At 35.7% G+C, this 18,969-nt stretch overlaps 1 protein-coding gene and 1 long non-coding RNA gene across 11 annotated transcripts in view; both read left to right on the top strand.

Moving 5' to 3' along the window:
* LOC138326972 (uncharacterized) overlaps positions 1-18,969 on the top strand; it is a 79,702-nt gene that overhangs the window by 45,549 nt on the left and 15,184 nt on the right. The window lies entirely within an intron of this gene.
* On the top strand, positions 2,166-17,259 carry LOC138326971 (uncharacterized). 2 transcript variants are annotated; one of them, XR_011208995.1, is made up of 3 exons: positions 2,166-2,293; positions 14,756-14,848; positions 15,785-17,256. XR_011208995.1 is itself a non-coding variant. In XM_069272934.1 (3 exons), the coding sequence occupies exons 1-3, from the start codon at positions 3,667-3,669 to the stop codon at positions 15,941-15,943; spliced, it is 330 nt and encodes a 109-aa protein (XP_069129035.1). In that variant the 5' UTR covers positions 3,599-3,666; the 3' UTR covers positions 15,944-17,259. The 2 variants fall into 2 exon arrangements, 1 of the variants encoding a protein (XP_069129035.1); XM_069272934.1 differs by lacking the exon at positions 2,166-2,293 and adding an exon at positions 3,599-3,744 and having other exon boundaries at positions 15,785-17,259.

Genomic DNA, 18,969 nt, shown 5'->3' with positions numbered 1-18,969 from the left:
ATAAGGCTTACAAATCGACATCTTAAAGCTTGTATGTTTGTAAGATAATTCATGTAATGTATACTTGTGAGATATCTTATAAAATGTAACATATTAATAAAGATGCTCCGCCGCCGACAGAGCATAAATGACATTCATCATTTGAACAATATTTGGTGTTTAGTAGTGTATATATATCTATGTCTAATTAACACAAAAAAAATATATTAAAAAAAAAAAATTGCCTTTGGTGCATGCGCAATCAGTACTTCATTCCATATAGGATATAGTGCCACGGAATTTTTTCGGGATGCAGTTAATTATTTTTCCTATTTTTAACTTGATGTAAAATTAGAAGTTTAAACGGTGCAATGGTGGTAAAGGTGTAAATTAAGTAACTTTTGTAACTGAAGAAAAATACTAAAAAAATCGTCTGCTCCTGTTTTGGATAGTGAAAAAATACCATTTGTCAGCGGTGGAGCATCTTTTTTTTATCATTTTTTTTTTATTTTTTATTTTTTTTTTTTTTTAATTTTGATGTAATTTTGACCTTGCAATGCTCCATGAAGAAATGACAACTTACCATCCATAGAAATTGTCAGATCAGCAGTGCCGAAAATGTTTTCGTCAAAATACGTTAATTATAACAACTATATCACTTATAGTATTTACTAATTTTCGGACTATTGGGCCTTCGGACTATTGGACCTTTGGACTACTGGGCCTTCGGACTATTAGGCCGTAGGGATATAAGGGTGTCATTTTTACTGATTGATAAGACATCAAATAACTGATTAGATATATGAGTTTGTTGTTGGGAAACTATTTTGCTGTGGCAAGCCAAATATGAAAAATTTGCTAAAAAATTGGCATTTGTAAGCTTAAAATCCTATCTTTTTCATTTCCTGCGTAGAAAGTATTACATACATTGGATTATTGTTCTGATATATTTGTATTGTTCAATTGGTGGGCATTTTGAGTACCTCATTTGTCTGTTTCGGTTGAATAATGTCAATGTTGTGACTATTTTTACACCTGTTTAGCCATTCTTGATAACTTCATTAACTGAAGTTCATCCACAATTTATGCTATGTTATGCTTATTTATTTGTGATATTATAAGGGTTCAGAATAAATATTGGTTCGGATGTTTGGGCGTCTGTCGGGGGTGGGGCACGGGGCTGGGGTGCATGTGGGAGCCCCCCTGTTATCAACCCCCCTTCTAGCCCTAGGGCTATTATATGCTGTTTTTACACACAACAGTTTGGTAGACGTGATAAAATTGCTATTGATATATATACTTTTTTAAGTCTTATTTCTTTGTTTGTTCCATAATACTACAACATGCGAGTGTGGAAATAACGTATAATGTTCTACGACCTAGTGGTACAGCTGCATCGTGATTGTCACGAAGGTATAATTATTTTAGATTTCAAATGATTTGTTTATGATATGGATGGAAATTACGAAAATAATCGAATCGCTTCTAGTTTTTGTATTTTCATAAGATGCATTATATTGTTAGACAAAAAACCTTTTTAAAAGCCATTCTTTGTTCTCCTTTTTACCATTCAATAACACGGGCATATAACATATATGTTGAGGAATATTATTGTCAGGTGTCCATACCTATTGGATAAAGGCGTCATAACCTTATTGAAAACATTCTAATTATTCAGGTGATTTTTAAATAGTTTTCAATACATTTAAAGATGCTCCACCGCCGACAGAGAATAAATGATGTTAATCATTTGAAACAAAATCGTGTATATATATGCCTAATTAACACAAAAAAAATATTATACAATAATTTATTTCGCCTTTGGTGCATGCACAATCAGTACTTCATTCCATATAGGATATAGTGTCACGGAATTTTTTCGGGATGCAATTAAATTTTTTTTCATATTTTTAACTTGAAGTAAACAATTAGAAGCTCAACAAACTTTTCAATGGTGGTAATGGTATAAAGTAAGTAACCTTTGTAACTGGAGAAAAAATGCTAAATCGTCTGCTCCTGTTTTTCATAGTGAAAAAATTACCATTTGTCAGCGGTGGTGGAGCATCTTTAACTCCCGCTTCTACTCTCGATGAAACAAGCCCTGTGGTCTCGGTCATGTACTATATAGCTATGCACGGACTCGCGCACGCGCTCCAAACAGGTTAGTAACGCGTGCTCGTCGAGCGTGCGTTGTAATGGGTAATTTTCTTCAGTAACAATTCCAATCAAACAAAGGAGCAACGCTGTATACATACGATAATACATTGTTACAAACAGCTTCATTGGGATCAGGAGTTGGTGTATATGCACACAGGTATGTGGTTTTGGAGATATTCACTCATTATTCTTTACATATTTATGTACATTTAATTTCGTTGGTAGAGTCTTCAGCATTATGAACACTTTTTTCGAGTATCCATTAATTAATATTTGCACATTATATTTTGATTAGTTGTATTCTAATGACGGACTACTTTTTTATGTCTCTCGTTGTAGACTTTTTGATTAATTAATATAATTTTTTTTAACACGAATGAATTGAACTATAAGGATTGAACCTTGCTTTGTCGATTTCATGGGGTGATGAAACTGAGTCCTCTTGAAACAAAATGAATGAATAAATAAGCAGTTCATGTCAATTTTTTTTCAAGCGTGAGCTCGATTCATCAACCTATGAAATCGATCCATGGGGTGATAAATTTGCATTGCTCCCTACATTTCTGGAGACTCCCTCAACTCCCTAAAATCCCAGTATATCTATCACCTACTGCTCAACGCCTCTTTGTGCATATATCAAAAATGCACGTGCGTCCCAACGCTTTGCTGCGTTTTATCATGTTGGCTGTACCGCTGACCTCTTTGATAAACTTCAAGTCAGGTTCCGCCCTGCTCATCTTGGATATCATCTCCCAAGATGACAGATTACGTGATACCGCGCAAGGCAACAATGCTGCTTCTGACTATCACGAATCTATACTTATCATCTATGTTTGTTTCTTTCCCTGTGTACACATAACTATCCCGCATACTAAATACGGGTTATCGGAATCGGAGGAGTGTCCCCAACCTCTCTATGTTTCTCTATCAATGTAATTATAAAGATATATAATTAACTTTGAAGTCTGAAGGCTTAGGTAAGATAACAATAAATTGAAATGAATCAAATCGCTATTAATTACAAGATACATGAAACTTTATTTAGTTTGTCGCATACACAAACGTATGTACAATCACAGGCGTTTGGCTATATAGACATTTCTCTCTATAGAGCCAAACGCCTGTGTTTAATTGTACAATGTTAACTTTGGCGCTGCAGCCCTATTATTTCATTGAGTAAACATAGCCCAAGTAACTTATGTGGACTCGCGAGCCCCATGTTTAATAATAATCTAAATAATCGTTTGTTTGAGTGATTGTCAGGGCACTCTGGTGGGTCCATGATTATACAATATGTACCTAATTCTCAGAGCCCTGTGATATAAATGTAAGCAGACACATAAACTACGAGCGTGAAGTGGTGGGATGATCACTGTTCAGTAGTCGATATGTGCACTTGCACGATTATGCTGGTCACATGACTGAAAGGAAGACTATCATTGGTTCATATTTCGAATTTCAAATCAAATCTCTGCCCATTTCTCAGAGATACTCTTGACCATACGCACGCATTTAGCATCGATCCGAGATATGGAGTCTTTCACCGCCCTTTTCATCGCCATGGAATTGATTTTCCACTGCATAAGCACTGCTATTGTTCGCGGAAAGGTATGTAACACAAGTTTTTTATTGTCCGAACAAGAAAATCATGGGATTAGCCACAGTTCTTACAACTGATATAGCTTTCTCCAATAACATGACATAGTTATATTTTATAGTCAAGGCAAGTGTCCTTAAACTATATTAAGACGTTCATTAGGGATATGGGGCCATTGTAGGGATCTAAATCTAGATCCATTCTAAGTTCGAAGTTGTCTTGTTGCTCTCTGAATAAAACGCGGGCAAAGATTGAAAAACATTTTTTTCTGGGGTTGATAAAAATATCTTTCTGTGGTTAAAATCCCAGAAATTGAGGTTACTCTTTGCTCCAGTCGAAACAATACTTAGTAAACACGGAAAGACGATTTAATCAGACAAATTGGTAGCATGTTTGGATGAAGGGCTACATCAAGATGATCTTAACCTACATGTAGTCCGCTAAACCCGTCTTTATTATTAGACCTTTTTTTGCCTAAAAATATTAATTAGGCAAAACAAATTAAAAAAGCCTTATAGGCAGGTTTAGCGGACTATATCACTTCATCAAAGGTTACAAGAGTAAAACAGACAAATCATTTTTACTAATTTCCCTGTCAGTTTTATAGACGCCATGCACATTTCCCGAAAACGACGTGCGGTGAAATGGTATCAGGTCGTTTCGGTAACAAGTCGTTTCGGTCACGTAGCTGAAGTCGTTTCGGTACAATAACCTACGGTCGTTTCGGGACACATAGAAAAGTCGTTTCGGTACTTTTATGTAAAAAATAATACACATGGTGGATTTCATTTAAATTTACAAAACTGTTTTTCAAAATTGTGGTTCGCAGGGGAAATTAAAGAGTGTCTTCTGACAATACTACACGTTACTATGGGTAGTAAACAATCCCATTCATAAATCACACTTTTCTTAGATCTTACTACAATTAAGGGGGATAACTCGCACAGGATTTTTGTCTCTTCCATATATGGTAATTCATTCTAGCTGATAATCCTTACACTATATAAAAATAAGGACAACTTTTGAATTCCAAATTATCGACTTTCTACTACAATAAAATTACAATTTCCTTAACTTAGATGATAATGTTAAATCACTACTGTTTTCTTCTTTTAAACATATCTCTTTAATTTCCCAACCTATTTCTACTAGTCTACCATGTTATAAATACATGTACTAAATTAAGACATCAGTGTTATAGTTCTCCCAGAGATGACATTTTCGGTATAAATTTGACACTAGACTGTACTTGTGTTTTAATTGTAGCAACATTTGTGAAAATGCTAACCATTTCTTTCTTGAATGTCAGAATTATACTACTGTCCGTGTTGATATGGTCCAAGTGTTTAATGACCTAAACATAGAAGTAAATTATATTTGTTACTTTATGGAAATGGAAACTTGACTTTTGAAATAAATTATTATTTATTATTATTTGTGCAGCCATTTACAAAGCCCAGTAGAATTGTTTTAACCATAATAATAGTATATCTTTAATTAAGTAAATAATATGTTAAATTCAACTTATACATTGTACTTACAGTGTATAATGCCATCACTTGTATATAATGTTGACTGAAGAAGGCTTCATGTGTTAAATAACATGTGCCTAATCCATTTTTACTTATCTGAAGACAATAAACTACAGTGTATATGAATGTACCACGATCGTTTGCTCATTTGGTTGGGACAAATGTACGTAAATTCTTCTGTTAATGAACGAATTTGATATGTAAACGTTTGCAGTGAATTTTAAATAGGCCTGAGTCTGAACGGCGATCGTCTATCCGATTCACGGCGATTGATTCACATGTTTCGTAAACAATAACCGAATTTGAATATTTCTAAATAACTATACGATTATTAAAACTTCTGTATTAAAATGACATTGCTTGCATGATGCTGTTTCTTCGTTTTGAATCATTGGTAAATGTCCGCGTGACTCTTGCAAAAAATGTCCGTTTCCCTTTCAGACTTACGTTACAACTGCCCTAGTATTGTTTTATATTTTAATTTGTCATACTATTTGATTTAATTTTACTCATACGTCTTCATTATTATTATAAATACTTGAACATCTTGCTATTACCCATCTGTCATACGACTGTTACAACAATGACAGGACATTAAAAATCCAAGATGGCGACCCCATAGATCGATGTTATCAGGCTGGCTGTCCGCAAATAAGACCCCCCACCACTTTTGACCTTAAAAAATATATATTTCTTCTCTGGGAGGGGGGGTCTTATTTGCGGTGAAATACGGTAAGCTAACCTTTACCCTTAGTGCACTAGTAGTACACAACATTTAAACTACAGGTAAACTATAAGTGCACTACACCTAGCTAGCTAGGTGATTCACACAAAAAAAAACCATACAGGTAATGGTCAGGTACCTGTGATTCTCACCTTTGAATTTCTGGTAGTTACATGTAGTCTAGAGTCTAGATTGTATTTGGTTAATTGCTCAGGACAAAACCAGCGAGAGTGTTGATAATTACTTCTGTTAAGAAGCTACCTACTGTTATCATATACGGCAGACTCTATCTGTGAAATGAGTAATTATATCTGCGGAAAGTTAACAAAAAAAAATTTAATTAATAATTAAGTCGTATTTTCAAACTTTTCATTTTGTTGATTATCAACAAATTGAAAACAAATTTAATTTAATTTAATAAATAAATGAATAGTTAAGTCGTATTTTAAACTTTTCATTTTGTTGATATTGCATGGTTCGTACAGAAGATGAAAAGTGCTGGAATTTGGGGTCAGTGCTGCAAAAGTGCTTGAATTTTGGGTCAGTGCTGGAAAAGTGCTGGAATGTTTCTTTAAATCCTTGAAAAGTGCTGGAATTGAAACTTCATGCTCCCAGAACACTGACAAAAGCTCTGTTGTCAATCAATTTATCATAATTTCAGTAATCAGACATTACTTGGGATGACTTTTTTGTTTGATAAGAATGTGTAATTGAATCTTATTACTCTGACAAAATTGTACTAACAAATTGCTTGCAAAATTGTAGGCATATTTTCTGAAAATTCTGATTTTGAGTCCAATGTAGAAGAAAAAAGTAGTGCTTGAAAATCTAGAAAAGGTGCTGGAAAAGTGCTTGAAAAGTGCTGGAATTTTGGTTTGAAAATCTGTACGAACCATGTATTGTGATAAAATTTCATTATCGGTATTATTTCATTAATCTAGCTTTAAGGTGCTGGAAAAGTGCTTGAAAAGTGCTGGAATTTTGGTTTGAAAATCTGTACGAACCATGTATTGTGATAAAATTTCATTATCGGTATTATTTCATTAATCTAGCTTTAAGAATACATTTATTTAGCAAATATTTGGTTTGTGCAACATGTATAACATCATTAAATACTTTCTAGTCCACATTGGTATCAATACCCTAAGTAAACAACTTGAGAGGGATCTCCCTTTGCCTATAAATTAAATCCACTATATTGCTATTCTGTCATTATGTACTATGAATGATACTTGAGATATCTTTAATTTAAATAAAGATATCTTTAATTGAATAAGAGATACTTATATTTGAATTAGAGATATTTCTATTTAAAAATCATGATGTGTCTAATTAAACACGAAATAGAGATATCTTTTATTAAAAAATAGATATCTCTAATTTCAATTAAAGATATCTCTAATTTTGGTAGCAGTACATAAATCCTTATTTTAAATACAGATATCTCTTTTTAGCCCACCATCATCAGATGGTGGGCTATTCAAATCGCCCTGCGTCCGGCGTCCGTCTGTCCGTAAACAATGCTTGTTATCATTATTTCTTAAAAACTGCTGGAGGGATTTTGTTCAAACTTCACATGGAGGGTCCCCTTGGTCCATATTTGTGCCATACAAATTTGAGGCTGATCGGAAAAACAAGATGGCCACCAGGCAGCCATCTTTGATTTTGGCAGTTGAAGTTTGTTATCGATATTTCTTGAACTACTAAAGGGATTTTGTTCAAACTTCACATGGAGGTTACCCTTGGTCCCTATTTGTGCCATACAGATTTTGAGGCTGATAGGAAAAACAAGATGGCCGCCAGGCGGCCATCTTGGATTTTGATAGTTAAGGTTTGATATCCCCATTTCTCAAAAAGTGCTGAAGGGATCTTTCTCAAATTTAATATGTAGGTTCCCCTAGGGACCTAGTTGTGCCATACAGATTTTGAGGCTGATCGAAAAAACAAGATGGCATCCAGGCAGCCATCTTGGATTTTGGCAGTTGAAGTTTGTTATCGATATTTCTTGAGAACTACTGAAGGGATTTTGTTCAAACTTCACATGGAGGTTACCCTTGGTCCCTAGTTGTGCCATACAGATTTTGAGGCTGATCGGAAAAACAGCCATCTTTGATTTTGGCAGTTGAAGTTTGTTATCAATATTTCTTGAGAACTACAGAAGGGATTTTGTTCAAACTTCACATGGAGGTTACCCTTGGTCCTAAGTTGTGTCATACAGATTTTGCGGCTGATCGGAAAAACAAGGATGGCCGCCAGGCAGCCATCTTGGATTTTGGCAGTTGAAGTTTGTTCTCGATATTTTTTGAGAACTACTAAAGGAATTTTGTTCAAACTTCACATGGAGGTTACCCTTGGTCCCTATTTGTGCCATACAGATTTTGCGGCTGATCGGAAAAACAAGATGGCCGCCAGGCGGCCATCTTTGATTTTGGCAGTTGAAGTTTGTTCTCGATATTTCTTGAGAACTACTGAAGGAATTTTGTTCAAACTTCACATGGAGGTTACCCTTGGTCCCTATTTGAGATTTTGAGGCTGATAGGAAAAACAAGATGGCCGCCAGGCGGCCATCTTGGATTTTGATAGTTAAGGTTTGATATCCCCATTTCTCAAAAAGTGCTGAAGGGATCTTTCTCAAATTTAATATGTAGGTTCCCCTAGGGACCTAGTTGTGCATATTGCATTTTTGGACCAATCGGTGAACAAGATGGCCGCCAGGCCGCCATCTTGGATTTCGATAGTTAAAGTTTGTTATGGCTATTTCTCAGATAGTACTGAAGGGATCTGTCTCAAATTTCATATGTAGGTTCCCCTAGGGCCCTAGTTGTGCATATTGTGATTTGGGACCGATCGGTCAACAAAATTGCTGCCAGGCAGCCATCTTGGATTTTTATATTCAAGGTTTGTTATTGCTATTTTTCAGAAAGTATTGAATGGATCTTTCTCAAATTTCGCATGTACTAGGTTCCCCTAGGGCCCTAGTTGTGCATATTGTGATTTGGGACCGATTGATCAACAAGATGGCCGCCAAGGAGTCATCTTGGATTTTGATAGTTGAAGTTTGTTACCACTATTTCTCAAAAGGTACTGAAGCGATCTGTCTCAAATTTTATATGTAGTATGTTTGAAAAAGTTTAAAAAGTATAGAGAAAAAATCCATCTTTCCTTTGTCAGATATAGATCATTCTTTGGTGGGCGCCAAGATCCCTCTGGGATCTCTTGTTGAATTCAAGATATTTCTATTTGACATGAAATGAAAATATCTGTATTTAAACATCAAATTGGAAAAACTCCCTTGATTCTCCCTTTTGTGCATGACGGAAGTAACGCATTTGTTACAACATATATTCGCTCTCGTGCTTGCATATCGATTCTGGATAGTACAATTTAATTACAAGAGTTTCGATAACACTGATTAGGATTAGGGAGTAATCATTGTTTAATTAAGTTTCCCTAATGGAGTGGGGAACTTAAATAGTGTTTCTCCGTTTCTTACCATTCTTCTTCTTTTTCTTGTTCTTCTGCTTCTTTCTCTACCGCAACTTTGTCCGACCATTTTCTCAAAAAACTAGAAGTCGGATCGTTTTGTGAGGTCATTTCTATTGACCTGCAGATGTGTCGACTTGTTTCATTTTTTCAGACCAGCATCCAAGATGGCCACCACAGCCTTTCATTGTTTAAAATTGAACTGCTTATAGATATTCTTAACTACCGGTCCAATTTGTCTGGAATCGGTTTCAATAAAGTGAAAATACCATAATGTCATGAGTAAAAAACAAATTTTGTGACTGGTTCAAATTTTCTAAAAACCAGTAAGAGTTATCTCCCTTTATTCACTGGTCAGCAGGGATCTGTTTAAGGTCCAAGTTCATTTTAGTTGTATTTTTTAAGTTGTAGATCATACTGTTACTAGTGACATAAAACTTATTTGAGGTCATTTTTTGGGCAACTTCTGCAGAACTGGGGTAAAGATGGCTGCCATGGCATGCAATTGGTCAAAATTGAACAAAAAGGAACTTGGTTGAGAACACAAATCTAATACAATTATATATACAATGTTGTGCCTAATGTATAAACTTTAAATGATGTGACTTTTCAAAAAGCATTTTTCTTCCGGGAAATAAAATTTATTTACATCATTATGTCACATCATCATTCAGGGGAGGTCACTCTTGTCAAATTAGGCTCTGTGGAGATTGGGTAACTTTATGTGACAGCACCCATCACAATTAGATCTTGTTATTATTATTCTTTTAAATTCTTCTTCTGGTTCTTCTTTTTTCATCGCGATTTTGTCCGACCATTTTCTCAAAAACATATCCGATCACTTACCTGAGGTTATTTCTGGTGACCTGCAGATGTGTCGACTGGTTTCATTTTTTCTAACCAGAATCCAAGATGGCCGCCACAGCCTTTCATTGTTCAGATTTGAACTGCTAATAGATATATATATATTTATTTGTAGAACCATCCACGTGTGAACATGTAAATGTTATTGTATCGTGATGTGTTTGTCTCTCTTTGTCTGCTGTTCAGAGTTTTAGTCAGAGTTTTGAAGTTCATATGTGTTATCTCCCCTTATGTGGAGCTCTCTAATAAATGAGTTAATAAAGTTATGACATGAAAGAAGACCGTTTTTAGATTTCCTTCACAGCCAACTGACAACTCTTGTGATAGTAAACCCTGGAATATTGAATAACTCATAATCCCCTAGTCAACATGTCTTAAAACCAGTACAACTGGTCTGATTTGCCTGGAATCTGTTTCAATATGTAGTTTAAATCAGATTCTAAATTTTTAAATTGAAAAATTCCATAATAAAATAATATTACTTCCTTGTTCTTGGAGTTCAGCAGTGAACCATTTTAAGTCCACTTTTATTTTTGTTGTATTTTTTCTGATATAAATGATATTGTTTTCCAATGATATAACATATCTATTTCTGCAAAATAAAATGTATTTATCGGTAAAACTATTTCACATCATCATTCAGGGGAGGTCACTCTTACTTGTCAAATTAGGCTCTGTGGAGATTGGAGGAACTTTTTGTGACAGCACCCGTCACAATTAGATCTTGTTGCTTTGTGTTTCAATATTAATCTTCGCACAGAGCACGTGAAAATGAGTCAATATCAAAATTGTTCCAAATCCGATATAAAGAAAACTGAAAAACTCACCTCCTTAAATGGATAACTTTAATTCAGAAACTTAGAGAAATTAAGATCATTGTAGATATCAAAAACAATATTGGTAATTATTGATAAGCTCCCAATTAGTTACTATGACAGAAACATATTATATTAAGATCACATGTCAAGGTCAAATGTCCATGGTGTTACCATACTTAAATACCATAATATCCTGTTTTAAAATCTATTAATGTAATTATAATAACTGTTCATTTCATTTTAAACTAATTAGTCAAATTAAGTAATAGCTCATGATAAATTATATTACTTTAATATGCATACTCTGTAATCAGTTGACAAATAGATCTCACCAGTCAACATACTTGTACTGTTATAGCATACAGGTACTTATTATATAAAATGATTCTAAAACATCATTCTTTTGAGACAAAGATTTTATTTTGGTCTTTAAATAATTTTTTTAGGGCTTCTGACCCGAAGGGTCAAGATGACCTATAGTCGTCATGTTTCGTCCATAGTCATCCGCCGTCCGCCTTGCGCCATCCGCCGTGCATTAACTTAATTTTCACATTTTGAACTTCTTCTAAAGTTTTACCAGTGCGATTTAGCTGAAACTTGCATCAAATGATCCTCACATGGTCCTTACCAAGGGTTGTCATTTTTCGGGTCAATCCGAATTCAAACATGGCCGTCACAGCCGCAACTTGTAAACACATTTTGAACTTCTTCTCATGTTCTACCGGTGCAATTTAGCTGAAACTTGCATGAAGTGTTCTTGACAATGTTATTTTTTGGGTCAATTCAAATTCCAAGATAACTAGCACAGCCGCCATCTTGAAAACAGATTTTGAACTTTTTCAAGATAAACCGGTGCAATTTGGCAGAAACTTGCCTGAAGTGATCCTGATATGATCTTGACAAAGTGTTGTTACATCTCTGGTTGATCCCAAATTGAAGATGGTACCATGACTTTTGCCATTGAAGTCAGATGGCCTCTTGTGTGTGTTATCATCTTGAACTTATTATTTTGCAATATTTTTGTCCTAGTAACACTATGGACATTGATTGTAAACCGCTGAGAAAGGTAACACAACAGACATTTGTCCATGGTGTTAACTGCTTGAAAAAAAAATTTGTATGGTTCTTGATCATCATAATGACATTCATTAGAGATTAAAAATGAACTATAAAGAGAAAATACTATGATTTCAAAGAGTTTCAAATATATCTAATGTTACAAAAGGAGTAAAATAGCAGTATTTCTTTTTCCTTGTCTGTGGTGTTACTATGTTTGTCCATACTGTTACCAAGACTAAATGTGGTGGTACTGTTGCCGATTGTATTTGTGATTCATTATTTTGAAATGTATTTTATCTATGAAGATATATACATCAAATTTTATATATATTATAACAATTAAATGAAAATGTGTGTTAAATTTCTTCTTGTGTGACTCTTTTATTTCTGTGGTATTACCAAAATTTGTCTGTGATGTTACTATTTTATCACTATTTGTTATGTACGTAACACCAAGGACAGTACCGTAACGCCAACACAAAAGTTTTCAATTTTTAAAGATTTTCATTCCTACTCTTCATCATAGTACAAACTGTAACATCTTAATTTGAACTAACTAGTAGTTCCTTTAAATACAACATATCATTGCATGACAATGCATGTGTATCCGAGACAAGCTAATTGTTTGGAATGATGCACGTTTATCAAGTTCTGTGCTTTATATAGGGGGTTGGCCAGTGAAGGTAACTTATATATATAAGTAGAGCAAAAAGAAAAATGGCTGCCACTTCCTTGGATAAGACACTGTCATAACTGGGGAATGTCTCAGAAGCAATTTTTAGGTCATCTAACTGAAGGTCAAGATGCTTCGGTCAGGATGACCTATTGTCATCGTGTTTCATCCGTCGCCATTGCGCCGTGCGCTGTGCTTAAAACTTTTTATACAAAAGCCTACTCCTCCTTAACCCTTAAGTGGATTACATCCATATTTGGTGTGAAACATCATTGGGGAAGGACAATCATATCTTATATAAATGATAGGTCTGACCCCTAGGGGGAGAGGGGCGGGGCCCCAAAAGTTGAAATTTTCTTAATTTAAGCTTTAAAATCCTACTCTTCCTTCATCCTTGCATGGATGGCAAATTGTGATACCGCTGTATTTCAAATATCTCTAATTTAATTAAAGACATCTATATTTTAATTTTTATTTAAAATTCTATTTTTAATTGGACAAGATATCGAGATATCTGTAATTTAAAAGGAGGTATCTATTTTCAGTAGAAAAAGAGAAATCTGTATTTAAATTAGACATCTATATTTGAAATAGGGATATCTTTATTTAAATTACAGATATCTAATTGAATAGATATATCTTCATTTTAAATAGAGATATTTAGATATTGATACATATAATCATATAACAAGGGTATCAGTCTTATGTGACATCAATCGGCTTTGTATATGATGGAAAGTGTACCATTTTTTTATCACTTCGCCAGAAATTGTGCCATATTGATCGATCATCATTAGCGGCCATAAATGTTAGACCACAAGCGTTTGGCTCTCTACAGTATATATTTTTGTCATTATATATGTATGTATACTGTATTACATATACACACACACATGGTTATCTTGGAGAAAAATGAAAATAACAAGTCAGTGTCTGTACTGTTGATCCAGGTATAAGAGAAAACTACCATTTCATATATGGAAAGGAAGGATTATATGACTCTTTCATCTGTGTATTAGCCCGAGATACTCTAGCTCTGACACCAGACTTAGACATTAATTATGACATAAATTATATAGATGTCTTGTTTAGGGCCAGATCGCACTGCTATATCAAAACGTGGAATAAGCCGACACCGTTTGGTATCGGGCCAGGTCAACTCTGATTCAGACTGCTTACAAAATATTACCACCAAATGTCGCCACTTACCTTGGTCTTTTCAACAAATGAATACTTTATCTGTTCATAGCGATCCATTTTATAACACATGCACATTCTTTTGTGTCAACACAGTAATTTCTTTTCCGCAACTTTAAATTTCCCTCGTTGTCGTCGCCATTTTCTCAAAGTATGCAAATTGCCTTTAATCTTTACAAATTACTATATTTGGGTAGATATGAATCATTCATTTGTTTAATAGACTAAGGTTAATGGTGCTTCTCGGTGGTCAGTCTGAATCGGAGATGACCTTGTCAGATACCAAACAATGTCGGCTTAATTCCACGTTTTGACATAGCAGTGCGCTCTGGCCCTAAACCAGACATCTATCTGTCATAATGTCTAAGTCTGGTGTCAGGGCCAGAGTATCTCGTGCTACTGTATATATGAATGATAGTGATATTCTACCCTCTGGATACCCTCTGGATCACAAAATAAAATGCATTATAATGTAAACATTTAAAATATGACCATAGGGTAGATGATCCCCAACTTCTCTATTCACTTAGTCTTCTTTTACTGATATCAATTAATCTTATCCACATGAACATACCTGATCAATTTGTTCGACCAGATTCTTACTTAAATAATTGCAGAATATTGTGTGTTGTTTATTTGTTTACTGAACTTCTGTTGCTCTTGTTCTTGTAGGCTGTGTCCTTCCGTGGCCTTAGCTTGGTGAGCCGAGCAGCAACATCGCTTGCTGTTGCGGTTAGCCAACGTCTGTCTCTGTCGGAGGCCGTGGTAAGATGTTACATTTTAACGCTAAGTGTAGAATATGTTATTCTCTACTGTGAAAAAAAGTTCTCTCTTAGCTGTAATATTGTAGCTCGAAAGACTTCTAGACAGATAATGGTGTCATCTTAAAGCATACATGTGGTCAGGCTGGGTACATACATGTACATTACCATATACAGTTTTCTCTGTGCAATTAGAACTCCAATTTCCGACCAATACAATTAAAATACATATCCTTATTACATGTATCACTCACAGGTATTAAGCACGCTGGTAAGTCAAAGATATAGAGATATATATATTAGTCTATAGTGGGTCTTTGACTTACCAGCGTGCTAAATCCTATGTATCTGATCACTCCATTTGATAAGGATCTGGCAAATCCCATTAGGGGTCACGTTCTGGTTCCAGAATCTGGGAAGTGGATTTTTTCTATTGCTATGTAACAGTGATTATAGGGTCTGTATTTTAATTAGATTTATTTGACACCAGTCTGATATTATTGTAAAGTAGGCAATCAGTTGGATTCATGTTTAAAACATAACAAAATTTTCATGTTTATTAATTTATTTTGAGTCATGGTTTTCTTAGAAAATGTCATATTTATGTACTGTTAAAAAATAACGCCAATCGAGGTACAATAGAAATGATACCTTTTCATATACACTGTACTGTAGGGATACATGAAGTATAGGGATATTCTTAACTCGGGATCACAAAATATCTGTATTGTTATACATTGGGATATGCAAATAAATAAAAATTATATTTTTTGCCTTCCCTATCCTTCATGTCTACATATTCAAATAGTGATATCAATAACCATGTGTACATAAACATATCTGATCATTGCTTAGTCCAGATTCTCACTTGAATATCTACCGAATATTGTGTATTATGCACCTTTATTTGTTTACTGAAATGCAGCTTGTGTTCTTGCAGGTTGTGTACTTCACCGCTTCGTTTGACTGCAGAGGAGAGGATAGCCCTAGCCTTGCAGACGATGAGCCAGCTACACTACCCGCTCCAGCCCCTGTGTCCGTCCGAAGGTCTGGCCGTGTGAGGAGGGCACCAGCCTGGCACAAGGATTACGTAATGTGATTTCAAAATCAAATGTACTGTAATATCCTTGTTAAGTCCATGGACTGTTGTTGCTTGAGGATGTGGTAACCCCTCAATAATCGTCCCAACCCCGATCCCTCACCCAAAAATGTACTCTCTTTGACTGAAACACATGCAGTGATACAACTATGAGGTTGTTTAAGGTATACATTATATCTGTAAGGTTTTGAGTGATTATACAGAAACTTGAAACTTGACAGGCATACTCGTGGGAGTGTGCATAAAGGGTTTATCGAGATAGAAATTTCAAGATGGCTGCCAGGGTCCACTTTCTGGTATAAATTGGTAAATGGGGTTTAAAGGGATGCCGAACAGCATGACCATATTTTCGGATAGATCGGCCGCCACGGTGATATACGGAGGCCTCTGATTGGTTGAAATTTATACATGTATGTTGCTGAAAAAAGACAAAAAAAATTGGTACTAAAGGTTTTGAGGGACAATGAACACATGCAGTAATACAACTGTGGTGTTATTTAAGGTACATACATTGTGTATGCAATGGTTCCCATTACAACTTGTGTTCAATGCTATAATTTTGACTCAACTGAAGTGTACAGAAAGTAGTCAATAGGTTTTTTTTTTTTTTTTTGTCCCTGTCCCTAACAATACTCACATTACCCTGCCCATATACCCTAGCACAAACACAGCACGCATTTATCTTTAACATTCTAACAACTACTTTCTACATGTACACTCACAGTTGACGTGTTCAAAAACAGTGTAAAGAAGTGATTTGATAAGTTTTATGTCTTATAACAGCCAGGGTCATTTATGTACATGCCAGGGTCAAAGGTGGAAAGAAATCGCTGACCAGAGGTCAGAACCTGGCAACTGCCCCAAAATTGAATGGAACCTAATTAATGGTCATCAGACAAGCTTGGCACCAGTGACATGGGAAAGATATAAATAAAAAGTTTTTCAAAATGGTGACTTTTGCGCCCATCCTTGAAATTCAAAATGTGTTTTTAAGAACACTTGGTTGGGACCATGTCAGGATTATTATCAGGACATATTTTAGTTTAGAACTTGAGAAGAAGTTCAAAGTTTGCTTATAAAATGGTGGTCATTTAAAATATGTTCCATTTGCCCTTCCAACCCCCTGTCTCGCCCCGCCCCTCCCCACCCCACTTAAGGTATTGTGATATCCTTAAATAATTATCTGCCCCACCCCGCCTCGCCCCGCCCCACCCCACTTAAGGTATTGTGATATCCTTAAATAATTATCTGCCCCACCCTGCCTCGCCCCGCCCCACCCCACTTAAGGTATTGTGATATCCTTAAATAATTAACCACCCCACCCTGCCAAACCCCGCCCCACCCCCTCGCCGCAACCCACCCCGCCCCGCCCTACTTAAGGAAATGTGATATCCTTAAATAATTACCCGCCATCCCCCCACCATCCTGCCCCCCCCACTTTAAGGAAATGTGATATCCTTAAATAATTAACCGCCTCCCCCCCTGCCCCGCCCCCCCTGCCCCTGCCCCGCCCACCCCACTTAAGGAAATGTGATATCCTTAAATAATTACCCGCCCCCCCCCATCCCCCCGCCCCATTTAAGGAAATGTGATATCCTTAAATAATTACCCGCATTCCCCCCCCCCATCCTGCCCCCCCCCCACTTAAGGAAATGTGATATCCTTAAATAATTACCGCATTCCCCGCCCCATCCTGCCCCGCCCCATTTAAGGAAATGTGATATCCTTAAATAATTACCCGCATTCCCCGCCCCATCCCCCCCCCATTTAAGGAAATGTGATATCCTTGAATAATTAATCACCCCCACCCCGCCCCGCCCCGCCTCCCAATTCCACCACGTGCCATCTAAATCCAGGACGACAGGAAGAGACAGGAAATTGTAGAATTAAATTGTATGTAAAAAAGGAGTGAAAGGAAGTAGAAAAGTGCAGCATGTATTTAAATACATGATGAAAGAAAGAAAGTAAGTAAGAAAGAGAGAAAGTGAAAGAAAGAAACAAGAAAGAAAGAAAATGAAAAGAAAGTAAGAAAGATAGAAAGAAAGAAAGAAAGAGAAAGAAAGAAGAAAGAAACAAGAAAGAAAACAGAAAGTAAGAAAGAAAGATAGAAAGAGGAAGAAAGAAAGAGAAAATGAGGAAAGAAAGAAGAAAGAAAGAGAAAGAAAGAAAGTCTAATGTCAATGTGTGTTGAATGAAAGCCCCCCTGCGAGGGGACATCTGTTTATAGAAAGAAAGAGAAAGAAAGAAAGAGAGAAAGAGGAAGCAAGAAAGAGAGAAAGAAGAAAGAAAGACAGAAAGAAAGTCTCTAATGTCAATGTGTGTTGAATGAAAGCCCCCCTGCGAGGGGACATCTGTTTATAGAAAGAAAGAGAAAGAAAGAAAGAGAGAAAGAAAGAAGAAAGAGAGAAAGAAGAAAGAAAGAAAGAAAAAGAAAGAAGAAAGAGAAAGAAAGTCTCTAATGTCAATGTGTGATGAATGAAAGCCCCCCTGCGAGGGGACATCTGTTTATAGAAAGAAAGAGAAAGAAAGAAAGAGAGAAAGAAAGAAAGGGAAAAAGAGGAAGCAAGAAAGAGAGAAAGAAGAAAGAAAGAAGAAAGAGAAAGAAAGAAAGTCTCTAATGTCAATGTGTGTTGAATGAAAGCCCCCCTGCGAGGGGACATCTGTTTATAGAAAGAAAGAGAAGAAAGAAAGAGAAAGAAAGAAAGAGAGAAAGAGGAAGTAAGAAAGAGAGAAAGAAGAAAGAAAGAAGAAAGACAGAAAGAAAGTCTCTAATGTCAATGTGTGATGAATGAAAGCCCCCCTGCGAGGGGACATCTGTTTATAGAAAGAAAGAGAAAGAAAGAGAGAAGAAAGAAAGAGAGAAAGAAGAAAGAAAGAAGAAAGAGAATGAAAGAAAGAGAAAGAGGAAGCAAGAAAGAGAGAAAGAAGAAAGAAAGGAGAAAGAAAGACAGAAAGAAAGTCTCTAATGTCAATGTGTGATGAATGAAAGCCCCCCTGTGAGGGGACATCTGTTTATAGAAAAAAAG

This window comes from Argopecten irradians, chromosome 7 (genome assembly GCF_041381155.1).
Source record: "Argopecten irradians isolate NY chromosome 7, Ai_NY, whole genome shotgun sequence".
Lineage (NCBI taxonomy): Eukaryota > Metazoa > Mollusca > Bivalvia > Pectinida > Pectinidae > Argopecten > Argopecten irradians.
This window is presented reverse-complemented; position numbering and strand designations above follow the sequence as displayed.

What these genes read in the sequence shown, in the direction of transcription:
- LOC138326971 (XM_069272934.1), top strand. Translation starts at nt 3,667, where the DNA reads ATGGAGTCTTTCACCGCCCTTTTCATCGCCATGGAATTGATTTTCCAC. An exon ending in CTGCTATTGTTCGCGGAAAG is followed by an intron (nt 3,745 to 14,755) that starts GTATGTAACACA and finishes TTGTTCTTGTAG; the next exon opens with GCTGTGTCCTTCCGTGGCCT. An exon ending in TGTCTCTGTCGGAGGCCGTG is followed by an intron (nt 14,849 to 15,784) that starts GTAAGATGTTAC and finishes GTGTTCTTGCAG; the next exon opens with GTTGTGTACTTCACCGCTTC.